Source organism: Bipolaris maydis (genome assembly GCF_028858645.1).
Source record: "Bipolaris maydis strain C4 unplaced genomic scaffold PSV08scaffold_8, whole genome shotgun sequence".
In the NCBI taxonomy this organism is placed as follows: Eukaryota; Fungi; Ascomycota; class Dothideomycetes; order Pleosporales; family Pleosporaceae; genus Bipolaris; species Bipolaris maydis.
Genome location: NW_027093864.1, coordinates 1,068,180 through 1,078,589, shown reverse-complemented (window position 1 = coordinate 1,078,589; position 10,410 = coordinate 1,068,180). Strand labels below are relative to the sequence as shown.

Here is a 10,410-nt window from a genome sequence, read left to right as displayed (position 1 = left end):
ATGTTACATTATACTACCGTATGCCTACGTGTCTGTGTACACTCTAGCGACAGTTTCCTCAATCACAAGCCGACTCACCGTCCAGCACGACATCTAAATCGCAGCTGCGGCACGCCTCGCTTGCTGCCGATCATTCTGCCGAACTGATGTGTACAGTAGTGTCGGGATGCTTTCCTCGACTCTTTGAAGAACATGTGCCCTGTGTTGGGCAGAAGTGCTTCAAGGCCATCCAGGACATGGGCCACTTTTAGGACTCGACTACTTACACCCACCCAGCTTGTGCCGGTACCGCCCATGGAAGTATCGTCATCTCCAAGCATACTCGCCGCTACTTTCTCCTCTCTCACACAACCCTTCTTCCCGTTCAACGCAGGACTAGTAGGAAACCGGCTTGTCAAGCCTAGCCTGCAAGAGCTTCTACACACTAGGGCGGACATATATCCTTAGATTCGTGCTACTGTGTCTGCTTCTTCCTTGATGCCGCGTCCCTTTTTTCGATTAACCGACTTATTCCAATACTGCACTCATCATTGGGCAGCCTGGCATTCTCGCTACACATTTTTACTATCCCGTCAAAAGGGGATCACTATTGAAAGAACAGGATCAGGAGCGCTTCGTGGTCCGAGCGTTTCCACGTGGCTGCTTGGCCGTTTGGCCTAATTCGGACATATCTGATGTCATTCTGCAATGGCGCCTTATCGCTTGAGATATTAGCCTTCTGAGACGACACACTACCGACTGAAAAGGGGCCTTGCGCGGGTGTCGCAACATCGGTACACCAGTACAGCAATCACGGGTGTGTGCCGTTATACAATACCGGTGTCACTTCGGTGCTCGCATACATTCCATGTGACTCGTATTCCAAAACCAACGCTACTACTTACTACGCCAGTTGGAACTTCCCCAAACAACCGCCCCATTGGGCCCTCAGCAGCTTCAAGTTCTCCATCTGAGTGGGGTAAACTAACCTAGGTGCCCCTTGCTCTCAAGACGCAGAGCTTCGAGGGAGTAGCACAATACGATGCACTTGCAGCAATGCCTTTGGGCTATTTACTAGGCTGACCCTGCATGCCTAGGCAGCCACCGGACATTTCTAAAAGAGGGGTATGGTCTGGTTCCGGGACGGAACGTTTAGTTCAACAGATGCAGTCGGAGTTGACTCCGCTTACCATTTTCAACCACGGTTCGACTGCCTAGTCGTCTTCTTGGGTACCACTCCTAGGGGTCGTGTCAACATTTTACACAAGCCCAGCGGAATCGAGACTCAGGAGTATCCTAAACGGAGATCATCTGGTGTAGATTTCTTGGACATTGATGTACGATTGAAGAATAACCCAAAGTCACTAGGAATAAGCGGCTGTGGTAGTGGCGATGTTGATTGCATACATCCATGTCTCAGCTACTACTCATGACTACACAGCACGTATGCAGCGGTAGTGCTTTGTCACGTCCAAGGCTGCTGGATTTGTCAAAGCTGAGGTATTGTCACTGGCGTTAGGCAGCTTGCCGTCCGATGTCCATCACACGGCTCAAGTAATACAGAGAAACTGATGCAACATGACAGTGTAAAGTTTGGCACTTGGAACCCGACATGATGGGACACGTCGGAGCAATCACCAGGGGAGCGGCTCTACTCTCTTGCCATCCTCATTCTTGAGTCTCGAGCCTGCACACGCAAGTGTGAAGGCGGTGGTAGTAGTAGTAGTCCTACTACACCCATCTTGCTATTCAATCGCAAGGCTGGTGCCAGATCTAGACTTTGCCTGGAAGCTTTGGGGGGACAGCTGTATCGTGCTAAATTCCCTTGCCACTCATCCCAAGCTTCCCACGGAAATTCTCCGATCCACCCGTTGATTACTTAGGGCTGGCATCGATGGTGGAAGTCTATTATTCCTGCCACGTGTGTGGAGGGTAGGCAAACTTTGTTCGTTCGACATTCTTGCTGACCAAACTTAATGCGCACGCACTCTATGCAACGTTCGTTGCTTACCGACTACGTACGGTTGACCATCGTCCAGATCCTAGCTAACGTCGATCTACTGTATGACGATGCGACAGTGCAAGCCGTCACACTCATTTAGATCTACCACTTCTCGCTAACCGAGTCAGCTGAAGATATGTCCCGATCCTCAAAGACGGCCTTTGCACTTGAATCGGATTGTAGATCTGACCTGTCAATCTGTGGCATCCCATCGCTTTCAGACTACACTAAAGAGAACCTTGATAGCCCAGAGAGGCCCCTGTTTGCCTGCAATGCGAAACACCCGTGTCATGGTCCCCTCAGCCACGGCGTTCTTTTCGTCTCGTCCATGCATTATTATTATTATTATAATTCGTCGTCTTGGATCTGGCCAGTGGTCCTTACAGTCACCTTAGCTCTGTCTGGATAGCCGTTGCCAACGTGTATTAATGGAATAAGGTTGACTTCACCTGTGGCACTATTACAGAGCTGTACCTAGTGAGACAGCCTCTCGGCTGCTATTACCACGCTACCTCTACTTCGTCGCATACTGGCGGGAAAAAACTTTCTAGGGAGTAAGGAAGACAATAATAACGACAACAATATGTAAATGCAATGAAAACTCCCCGATGACGTAAGTTTTGACTCTGTCGAACATTTCTCCCATTTTAGCCGGGTATCACCCTCCTCCATGCGTATCGGGTTGCTGTTACCCTGTACTCTTGGTGCATATCAAACTATGCCATTCTAATTCTATTCTTCACATTTCTTTTCACCGCAGCTGTCAAAAACATCTCTTACAAATCTAAGTTTGTCTGCTCTGACCCTGTTGCATTAATCACAAGTGCTCAGCCCAGCAAGGGTTTCCTCTTCCCCCGCACACACAAGAAAAGAGAAATCACAACAGACTTGCTACGCGTGGACAGTGACGCTGACATATAGTCCAGGAAACTGAATATACATCCCGTTTGTTGGGTTTTGGCTTGTCTCAGGCGCATCCTTGCAACAGCTGTCATTTGTCATGTACCTTGTACATGTATATGGCCTTGGCGTACTTAACGTATCCCTCCCATCTCCCTCTCGCCGATACCAGTTTCACGGTCTCAGTATGAACCAGCTTTTCAGGAATAGCCGGGGGGTCCTAGGAACCACGTTGGTCACGATCGGGATCTTGACAGCGGAAGCACCAAGTCATGTTACATGTTAATATGAGCAGTAATTTTATACAACACACATTATCGGGTACAATATTCGACGCAAAAATACAGCCTATGTATGAACATCAAGTTTACAAATCCTCTCGGTACAGATCTCCCGCATCCTTCCCAACATCAAACACCACGATTCAATAACTCTGATCGCCACTAAACAAGTCTCTCCGCAAGATAAGAAAGCATAATTCCCCGATATCACACTGCATACAAGAAACACAGCCATCGGGAATCGTCAATCCTCCGAATATGTAAAGTAACACGAAGCTGCACTAACCCTCCTTCCCCTGCTCTTCCCCGTCTGACATCCGACATGCGCGCAAGAGGAAAAACCCGCGATAGTGGAAAGAAAAGAAAAGAGAGAAGGGGTAGGAGAGAGTAATACCGTAAATGCCCCATCTACCCGTCTTCCCCGGTATCAGCTAATTCGCATCTTCACATTTAATACCAATCAAGTGCAAGATGCGCATGTCTTTACACTTGCTTGAATGCACACCCCCAGGGGAGAGTGCACACGCGGATATCATGACCCGTAATATGCCAGAGTAATCCAAGCAAAAATAACAAGGAAACCCCGTGGTGCTCGACCGCCGCGTCACCTCAAACCGGCTTCATCCGCACCATTCACGACGACGATGCAACCAGTGGGGGTGCAGTCGGAGTCGGAGTTGGGGGGGGGGGGGGGGGGGGGGCTACGTGTGGGGGGGTTTTACGGAGGCACTCCAACAACACCATGCCTATATACGATGACCCTTGCTCTATAACTACTACATACCATGACGAGTCATTGTACGATCGTATCCTAAAAAGGGTATCCGGGCGGTGATGATGATGCCCGTTAGCACGGATATTGTCTTTTTTTTTCTTCTCTTGTCCTCGTCTTTCTGATTGCTCGGCTACGTTTGTATGCTTACGCAGGGAAAGATGTAGCGAGACTAGGTAGTTAGGGGGGTAGGGGAGGCACGTACGTACTTGTCGTGTACGTATTTGTGACACAAAGAGGGAACTAAGTAGTAGTGCCGTGATTCAAGTAAGAAAGAAAGGGTAATGATGCGTTGCTAATTCGTGCGGGTTTTCTCTCCGTTGTTTCCGCTTCGTTACATATGTGGGGTGGTTTTGTCTTTTCGGCACCCGACGTACTTTGGGATATAGTGATTGCAAAAATGGGAATAAAAAAAGTCGTCCCGAAAGTGGAGAATATTAAATCTAGATTTCTTCTTAAAAAATTGTTTGGCTATATCGTTGATTGGGATACTTTCAAGGGATGCCGGATAACCTCGAACATGCGTTCCCACAACGCTATGGCACAGACGACGTCTTGAAACCTCCGGGTTTTTGCCGTGATAAGAGCGAGGTAAATTATCGAGAATCCTTCCCCAAAAGTGTGAGAGGGAGAGAGAGAGAGAGAGACACGGACAGATACCCTAGATGATTATCAAAAACTCACCTATACGCCTCATCGCTTGGTTTCTCGGTCGAAAAAAAAGGAGAGAATTGGACGAACATGGACGCAAAAGTCGTAATTGCAACCTCACCCTCGTGTTGAGCAAATCCCATCTGCAAACGGAATGGAGCGTAACAGCCCACATACTCTACACTTCCACATTCAGAAAGGAAAGAAAGAAAGACAGAACTGCCGACCGCAAATCCTTCACCTAAACCACTAAAAAAAAAGCTTGCCAAGTATGTAAGCAAAGAAAGTAAGCCGGGTAAACTTGTCGCAAAAGAAAAACCCTCCCAATCTATTGAGTTTGATCTACTATACTTTTTATACATGCCATGCAACATACACACAGCCAAGTACATACTTGTGTACGTGGTAACAGCACATGCGGGAACGTGCCGTCTTTTGGGGGAAGGGAAAGGTCAAGGGGAAAGATTTCCATCCATCCTTACTCCATTCAGACATCATCAACATTTTAGTATGTAGTATGTCATGCCAACCGCCCCCTCCTTCCCCCCCTAATGTGCAAAGAAAGGAACCCCCCACCCAAAATCAACTTATTGAATGATTTAACTTCACATCGTGATGTGCAAAAAGGGTTTTTTTTCTGGCGAGTCGCAATCACAACTCTTCGAGACAGAGAAGATCGCAATAACCGTTTAAGCCCCATAGTAAGCCCAGTTGCCAATACGAAGAAGGGACCATAAAAAAAAGCACAGGGCTTGTCTTGGTCTTTGGGGGAAAGGGGGGGGGGAGTTCAGGTCAGAGTTCCCCGTTCAGGACCCCGTGCAGTCCCGTGCAGTCCCGTTCAGTCTTGTCTTGTCTTGTCTTGTCCTGAGCTGACCTGACCGACCCACCATGGCCAAGAAGAGTCTAAGCTCACCTGCTGCACCGCCTCAAGGGCCCTGCAGCAAACTGTGGCTAAGTCACCTTTTTTACACAGAGCCTTGCCCTGTGCGAGGCTACCCACTTTTTCCAGACAGAATCAACACAAAAAATGGCACGTGAGAATGAATTGAGTAAGTAGGTTAGGTATTGGAGCCGTCTCTCAGAGATGCTGGCAACACAACCAAACCAGCTCGCCTTGCTAACAACTGGATCCACCGTACAAAGACACGAAAAAAGCCCAATTTGACCCTTGGCTCATCGCTGTCAACCCTCGGCCGTGTCACTGTCATGATGCATGTATTCGTTCAAACCCCGCTATTTCGAATGCTTATTTCTGCATCATCAGCTGGACGAACTCGTTGTCTGTCTCGTGTCAGTCTGGTGCGTAACCAAGATTAAATTCCCAAACACCTACAGTCGATACGGCCGTCACCGTCCTGATCAGCCTCCCGGATCATCTCGTCAACCTCGTCATCAGTCAACTTCTCGCCAATGGAGGTCATGACGTGGCGCAGCTCAGCAGCTGAGATGAAGCCGTTGTTGTCGCGGTCAAAGACCTTGAAGGCCTCCCGGATCTCCTCCTCGGAGTCGGTGTCCTTCATCTTGCGGGCCATCATGGTGAGGAATTCTGGCATGACATCAGCGAGGCCGTAATGGGCTCAGAGTCGGCAGGCTGACGTACCTGGGAAGTCAATGGTGCCATTGTTGTCGGCATCAACCTCGTTGATCATGTCCTGAAGCTCAGACTCGCTGGGGTTCTGGCCAAGCGAGCGCATGACGGTGCCGAGCTCCTTGGTGGTGATTTGACCTGTGGCGCAATATGGTCAGCCTTGTATCCTGTTTGTATCGGGGGGGTAGTGGCTTCGGCGCGGAGTATGGGGGCGTGAGTTGGGCACAGAGGGTACTGACCATCGCCATCCTTGTCCTACACAAGAAAACACATGTCAGCAACATGTCCACAGAGCCATGGACGGGGTGCTAGGCAGCCGCGCGTCAACAGCGAGGGGAGGGGTAGAGACTTACGAAGAGGGAGAATGCCTCCTTGAACTCGGAGACTTGCTCCTCAGTAAGAGAATCGGCCTAGAGGGTCGTGTCAGCGATGCGCGATGGGGGCGTGGGCGGGGGGCCGCAGTTGTGTATGGGAGGGCGGGGTATGTTTTGGCAGAAAGCGAGGAAGCGCGGGGCTACAGACCATGGCTGGTAGGGGGGTAGGGTGGTGGAGGAGGGAAGATGTGGTGGTGGTGGTGGTCAGGAACTCAATTAGGGTGGTGCCTGGATGGGTGCCAACTGGCGATATATAGCAGAGGGCGCAGGTGCGGTGTGAAGGAGGTCTCTAGGCGTGTTTGCGGCTGGAGAAGATGGGCTGAAGTGGAGCTGGACTGTCAGCCAGCCGGCCTAGTGCCGCCTCGCTGTTGGGAAGGGGCCACTCGCTGCCGCTTCGGGCAAGGCGCCCCGTTGCACAACCACTGCCCAGACACACGGCCACGATTGCATGCGCCTCAGATCAGACGCCCGTCCATACGTTCACACTGAACAAGTACTTACACACCCGCTATACATAGCCCGCCTAGAGCTCTACCATGACACAGCCCCGTTGACCCTCGCCAGCCCATCATGTGGCGGGACCGGACCAACCTGTATGTCGCCAAACCCACGCTGCCTCGCTTTGCTGCTGACGTAGCCACCTAGCTTTATCTCGTACCGCCAGTCGTACTCGCACCACCCCCAGAAGAAGAAGACGCGCTATGGCCTCCCCGGCTCCAATGGTTTTGGCGACAGCAGGCGCATGTCCGAGGAGCGCCAGGGTCTCATCCCAGCCTTCGAGGACGACGGCGATGCCGTTATAGAGATGGATCTACTGCCGCCGCGCTGGCTGGACATGCAGGACGAGGTCACCCAGCACCTGGCAGAAATAGCAAAGCAGACGCGCAAGCTCGATCAGCTGCACCAGAAGCATGTGCTTCCCGGTTTTGACGATGAGGATGTCAAGAAGCGCGAGGAGCGCGAGATTGAGCAAATCACCCAGGCCATCACCCGCCTTTTCCAAAAATGCCAGCAGGCCATCAAGCGCATAGATACCATGGTCCGCGAGGCCAAGCAGCAGGGCAGCATCAACCAGGGTGAAGAGGTCATGGCCCGGAACCTCAAGATCTCGCTTGCCTCGCGTGTCGGCGAAGTGAGCGCCATGTTTCGCAAGAAGCAGGCCGCCTATCTGAAGAGTGAGACTGTTCCTTTGTCCTATGCTACATGCCGTGCTGATGTCTCTCCCTAGAACTCCGCGACCTCGGAGGCTTCACTTCGCCCTTCCGCTCTGCCACGCCGGTACAGAATCCCTACAATGACCCTGCGCTACAAGAATCAGATGCCGACCGTTCCTTCTCTCAATCCACACTACTCCAAACGAAACAACAGCGCATGCGACACGACCCGAACGAAGCTTTGATAGCTCAGCGGGAGCGCGAGATTGAGGACATTGCCCAAGGCATTATCGAGCTGGCAAACATCTTCCAAGAACTCCAGACCATGGTCATTGACCAAGGCAGTATGCTGGACCGAATAGACTACAATGTTGAAAATATGTTCAGAGATGTCAAAGAAGCAGACAAGGAGCTCAAAGTAGCTTCTGGGTACCAGAGACGAAGTGTAAAGCGCAAGATCATGTTGTTGCTTGCCATTCTCATTGCGGGTGTATTCATACTACTATCGCTCAAGTTGAGCAGGAAAGGCGGTGATGGAGTGTCTGCTGTTCCCAAAGTTCCAGATGTCCCGCCAGCGGCGGCAGTAAAATCCAGACGGCAGTCAATAACGATGCAAACGAATCGATTCTGGCATAGAAGAAAACGGCGGTTGTGGCAGGACCCTATACAAGACCCTTTGATCTTCTAAGGGCCACTTCCTACATAATTATAGTAAACAATACCTAAATACTTCATGCTTTGTCTTTTTACTTTTCTGCATGTGATACTAATCAAACTCAAGATGTTGATTGGCAACTCAGGCTTGTTTATACGAGCACGAGCAATTGAACGCTTATGCGAACCCGGTTTTTAATTACTACTGGCAATGTAAATTTTCTATGCGCAGTCTCTATCGTATCGCAGACTACGCTAAATGTACGACAGTTTCACTCTTCTCTATGACTGTGCAAAGGAAAGCTGTATCAGAAGTAGATTTAGTATCTCTAGCACTTGTTTCTTTTCTTCCTCAAGCAAAACCAGTTTATAGGCTTGTATAATCTTTGTATCCGCTCTCTATCGCAGGAATAGGCTTCTTGTCGAAATGTCTTACAACTCATAAGCTTTTGTGAAAGTATGAGAATGAATAAGTAAACGAAAGGAAAATGCGGAGGCAGCAAAGAAAAAACCTTTCTTAATACAGGAAAGGGGCTCAGATAACTGGTAGTCAGAGGACCGTATGCCCATGTGGCTGTGCCGCATCAGGATTCAGAGCTAGCCGCCCATCCTCCCAATCTTCAACTTTTATCCGTTACTTCTTTCATTACTCTCTATTTTTCCTCTCACCTGCAAGCTTTTGAGCCATAATGGGCGTCGTTTTTGTTACTGACAATAAATCCTATTCATTGGCATATCGTTTCCTTAGGGACATACAACCATGTCACCAAGCAACATACTGTTTAAACTAGCCCGCGCACATCCTTACCAAACGATATTACACGCCTTAAATGGCGCCATCTTTCTCGAACCAAGGGTATTTACTGTACCCACCTTCCGGGCATTAGGCTTCGAGCAAAGAGGGCCTCGCAAAGGTCCAACACCCTTGTATCGACCTCCCACATTCTTACTAAAAGAGCTCAGACTCAACAGCCTCAACATGGATGCGAATCAAAGATACCTCATCCACGCAGAACATATACTCCACGCTTCAAAGTGGAGCCATGGGTGGCAAGGGTGTAAATAGTGTTGATACTGCAGTGCGAGCTGGAGCCATCATCTTATCAGTAGCAGTGTGGCGTAGAGGCCGTCGCTGAGCACAAGGACATGTATGCTAGAGAAACGGGGTATGCATATGCTAGAATCGTCTTTGCGTTGGCAAGGCTGAACAGATGTGGCGTCATGTTTGCAGCCAACCAAATGCAGCGCCACTCATTCACCCCTCACCAGGGCTAAAAGGTTAGCCTCAGCCTTGTGGTGAATACTATCTTGATAGATAAGAACTCTCATTCTACAAGTTCTTGGTTGGAGCTATCAACGCAACTCTTACCCTCCACCACTTGAAACAATTTCCGATATCCAGGTCCGTCATGGTGAACGTGACAGTCGCGTCTGTTGCGGCTACAGCGCAGCCTCTCATCGATTGGGTAGCAGCACACCCAGGCCAAGCAGCTCTCTATACTGTCAACGGCGTTGTTTTTCTTGCGCCTGCTGCTGCCACTGCACCCATCTTTGCTGCGTTTGGTTTGACTGCTCTAGGACCTGCCGGTGGTATGTCGGCCCGAACTCGTACAAATGCTCTATTCTAATAGACAACAGGTTCGCTTGCCGCATCTACAATGAGCTACTTCGGTTACGTCCCGGCAGGCGGCGTGTACGCTCTGGCACAGAGTGCTGCCATGGGAGGGTATGGCGCTGGTCTCGCTGCTGGGGCTGCACAGGCAGGTGCGGTAGTCAGCTCTGGGCTCACTTGGTTCATGGGTAGAAATCACACTGCTGCCTAAAAAGCAGTCGCTGTGAGCGGTTGTTGGAGTTGAGCAACAAACAATCAGGAGGTCGATTTGGGGCACGTGAGAGGACTCATACAGTATGAAATGCGAGCAGCAAGGTAGATGGGCCAATGGTGTTGCTACTAGTATAGTACGTACCGTAACCTCGGCCTGGGATCCTTCACGCCAAGATAGCGAGACACCGAGACAAAGGCCTCCAGGCATCCTTCTTAAACCTGCTAGGAAC

General features: G+C 50.2%; 4 protein-coding genes across 4 annotated transcripts; 3 read left to right on the top strand and 1 right to left on the bottom strand.

Annotated features, from left to right (window-relative positions):
- Positions 1–5,614: 5,614 nt before the first annotated feature.
- PSV08DRAFT_304318 (calmodulin) lies at positions 5,615–6,755 on the bottom strand. Its single transcript, XM_014223257.2, has 6 exons — positions 6,696–6,755; positions 6,527–6,583; positions 6,413–6,428; positions 6,186–6,311; positions 5,919–6,131; positions 5,615–5,866 (listed from the first exon to the last, which is right to left on the bottom strand). The coding sequence occupies exons 1-6, from the start codon at positions 6,696–6,698 to the stop codon at positions 5,832–5,834; spliced, it is 450 nt and encodes a 149-aa protein (XP_014078732.1). The 5' UTR covers positions 6,699–6,755; the 3' UTR covers positions 5,615–5,831.
- Positions 6,756–7,029: 274 nt separating this feature from the next.
- PSV08DRAFT_410230 (t-SNARE) lies at positions 7,030–8,442 on the top strand. The gene is made up of 3 exons (XM_014223256.2): positions 7,030–7,140; positions 7,193–7,722; positions 7,776–8,442. Exons 1-3 carry the CDS (start codon positions 7,118–7,120, stop codon positions 8,387–8,389), a joined length of 1,167 nt encoding a protein of 388 aa, XP_014078731.1. The 5' UTR covers positions 7,030–7,117; the 3' UTR covers positions 8,390–8,442.
- Positions 8,443–9,019: 577 nt separating this feature from the next.
- Positions 9,020–9,527, top strand: PSV08DRAFT_45511 (uncharacterized protein). Its single transcript, XM_066093969.1, has 2 exons — positions 9,020–9,269; positions 9,319–9,527. Exons 1-2 carry the CDS (start codon positions 9,116–9,118, stop codon positions 9,489–9,491), a joined length of 327 nt encoding a protein of 108 aa, XP_065949029.1. The 5' UTR covers positions 9,020–9,115; the 3' UTR covers positions 9,492–9,527.
- A 137-nt stretch (positions 9,528–9,664) lies between these two features.
- PSV08DRAFT_45507 (uncharacterized protein) lies at positions 9,665–10,358 on the top strand. The gene is made up of 2 exons (XM_014223255.2): positions 9,665–9,945; positions 9,994–10,358. The coding sequence occupies exons 1-2, from the start codon at positions 9,765–9,767 to the stop codon at positions 10,176–10,178; spliced, it is 366 nt and encodes a 121-aa protein (XP_014078730.1). The 5' UTR covers positions 9,665–9,764; the 3' UTR covers positions 10,179–10,358.
- Positions 10,359–10,410: the final 52 nt, after the last annotated feature.

What these genes read in the sequence shown, in the direction of transcription:
- PSV08DRAFT_45507 (XM_014223255.2), top strand. Translation starts at nt 9,765, where the DNA reads ATGGTGAACGTGACAGTCGCGTCTGTTGCGGCTACAGCGCAGCCTCTC. An exon ending in TGCTCTAGGACCTGCCGGTG is followed by an intron (nt 9,946 to 9,993) that starts GTATGTCGGCCC and finishes AATAGACAACAG; the next exon opens with GTTCGCTTGCCGCATCTACA.
- PSV08DRAFT_304318 (XM_014223257.2), bottom strand. An exon ending in TGGCACCATTGACTTCCCAG is followed by an intron (nt 6,132 to 6,185) that starts GTACGTCAGCCT and finishes ATGTCATGCCAG; the next exon opens with AATTCCTCACCATGATGGCC. An exon ending in CGGTGACGGCCGTATCGACT is followed by an intron (nt 5,867 to 5,918) that starts GTAGGTGTTTGG and finishes GACACGAGACAG; the next exon opens with ACAACGAGTTCGTCCAGCTG.
- PSV08DRAFT_410230 (XM_014223256.2), top strand. Translation starts at nt 7,118, where the DNA reads ATGTGGCGGGACCGGACCAACCT. An exon ending in TGGCGGGACCGGACCAACCT is followed by an intron (nt 7,141 to 7,192) that starts GTATGTCGCCAA and finishes GTAGCCACCTAG; the next exon opens with CTTTATCTCGTACCGCCAGT. An exon ending in GCAGGCCGCCTATCTGAAGA is followed by an intron (nt 7,723 to 7,775) that starts GTGAGACTGTTC and finishes GTCTCTCCCTAG; the next exon opens with AACTCCGCGACCTCGGAGGC.
- PSV08DRAFT_45511 (XM_066093969.1), top strand. Translation starts at nt 9,116, where the DNA reads ATGTCACCAAGCAACATACTGTTTAAACTAGCCCGCGCACATCCTTAC. An exon ending in GCAAAGAGGGCCTCGCAAAG is followed by an intron (nt 9,270 to 9,318) that starts GTCCAACACCCT and finishes AAAAGAGCTCAG; the next exon opens with ACTCAACAGCCTCAACATGG.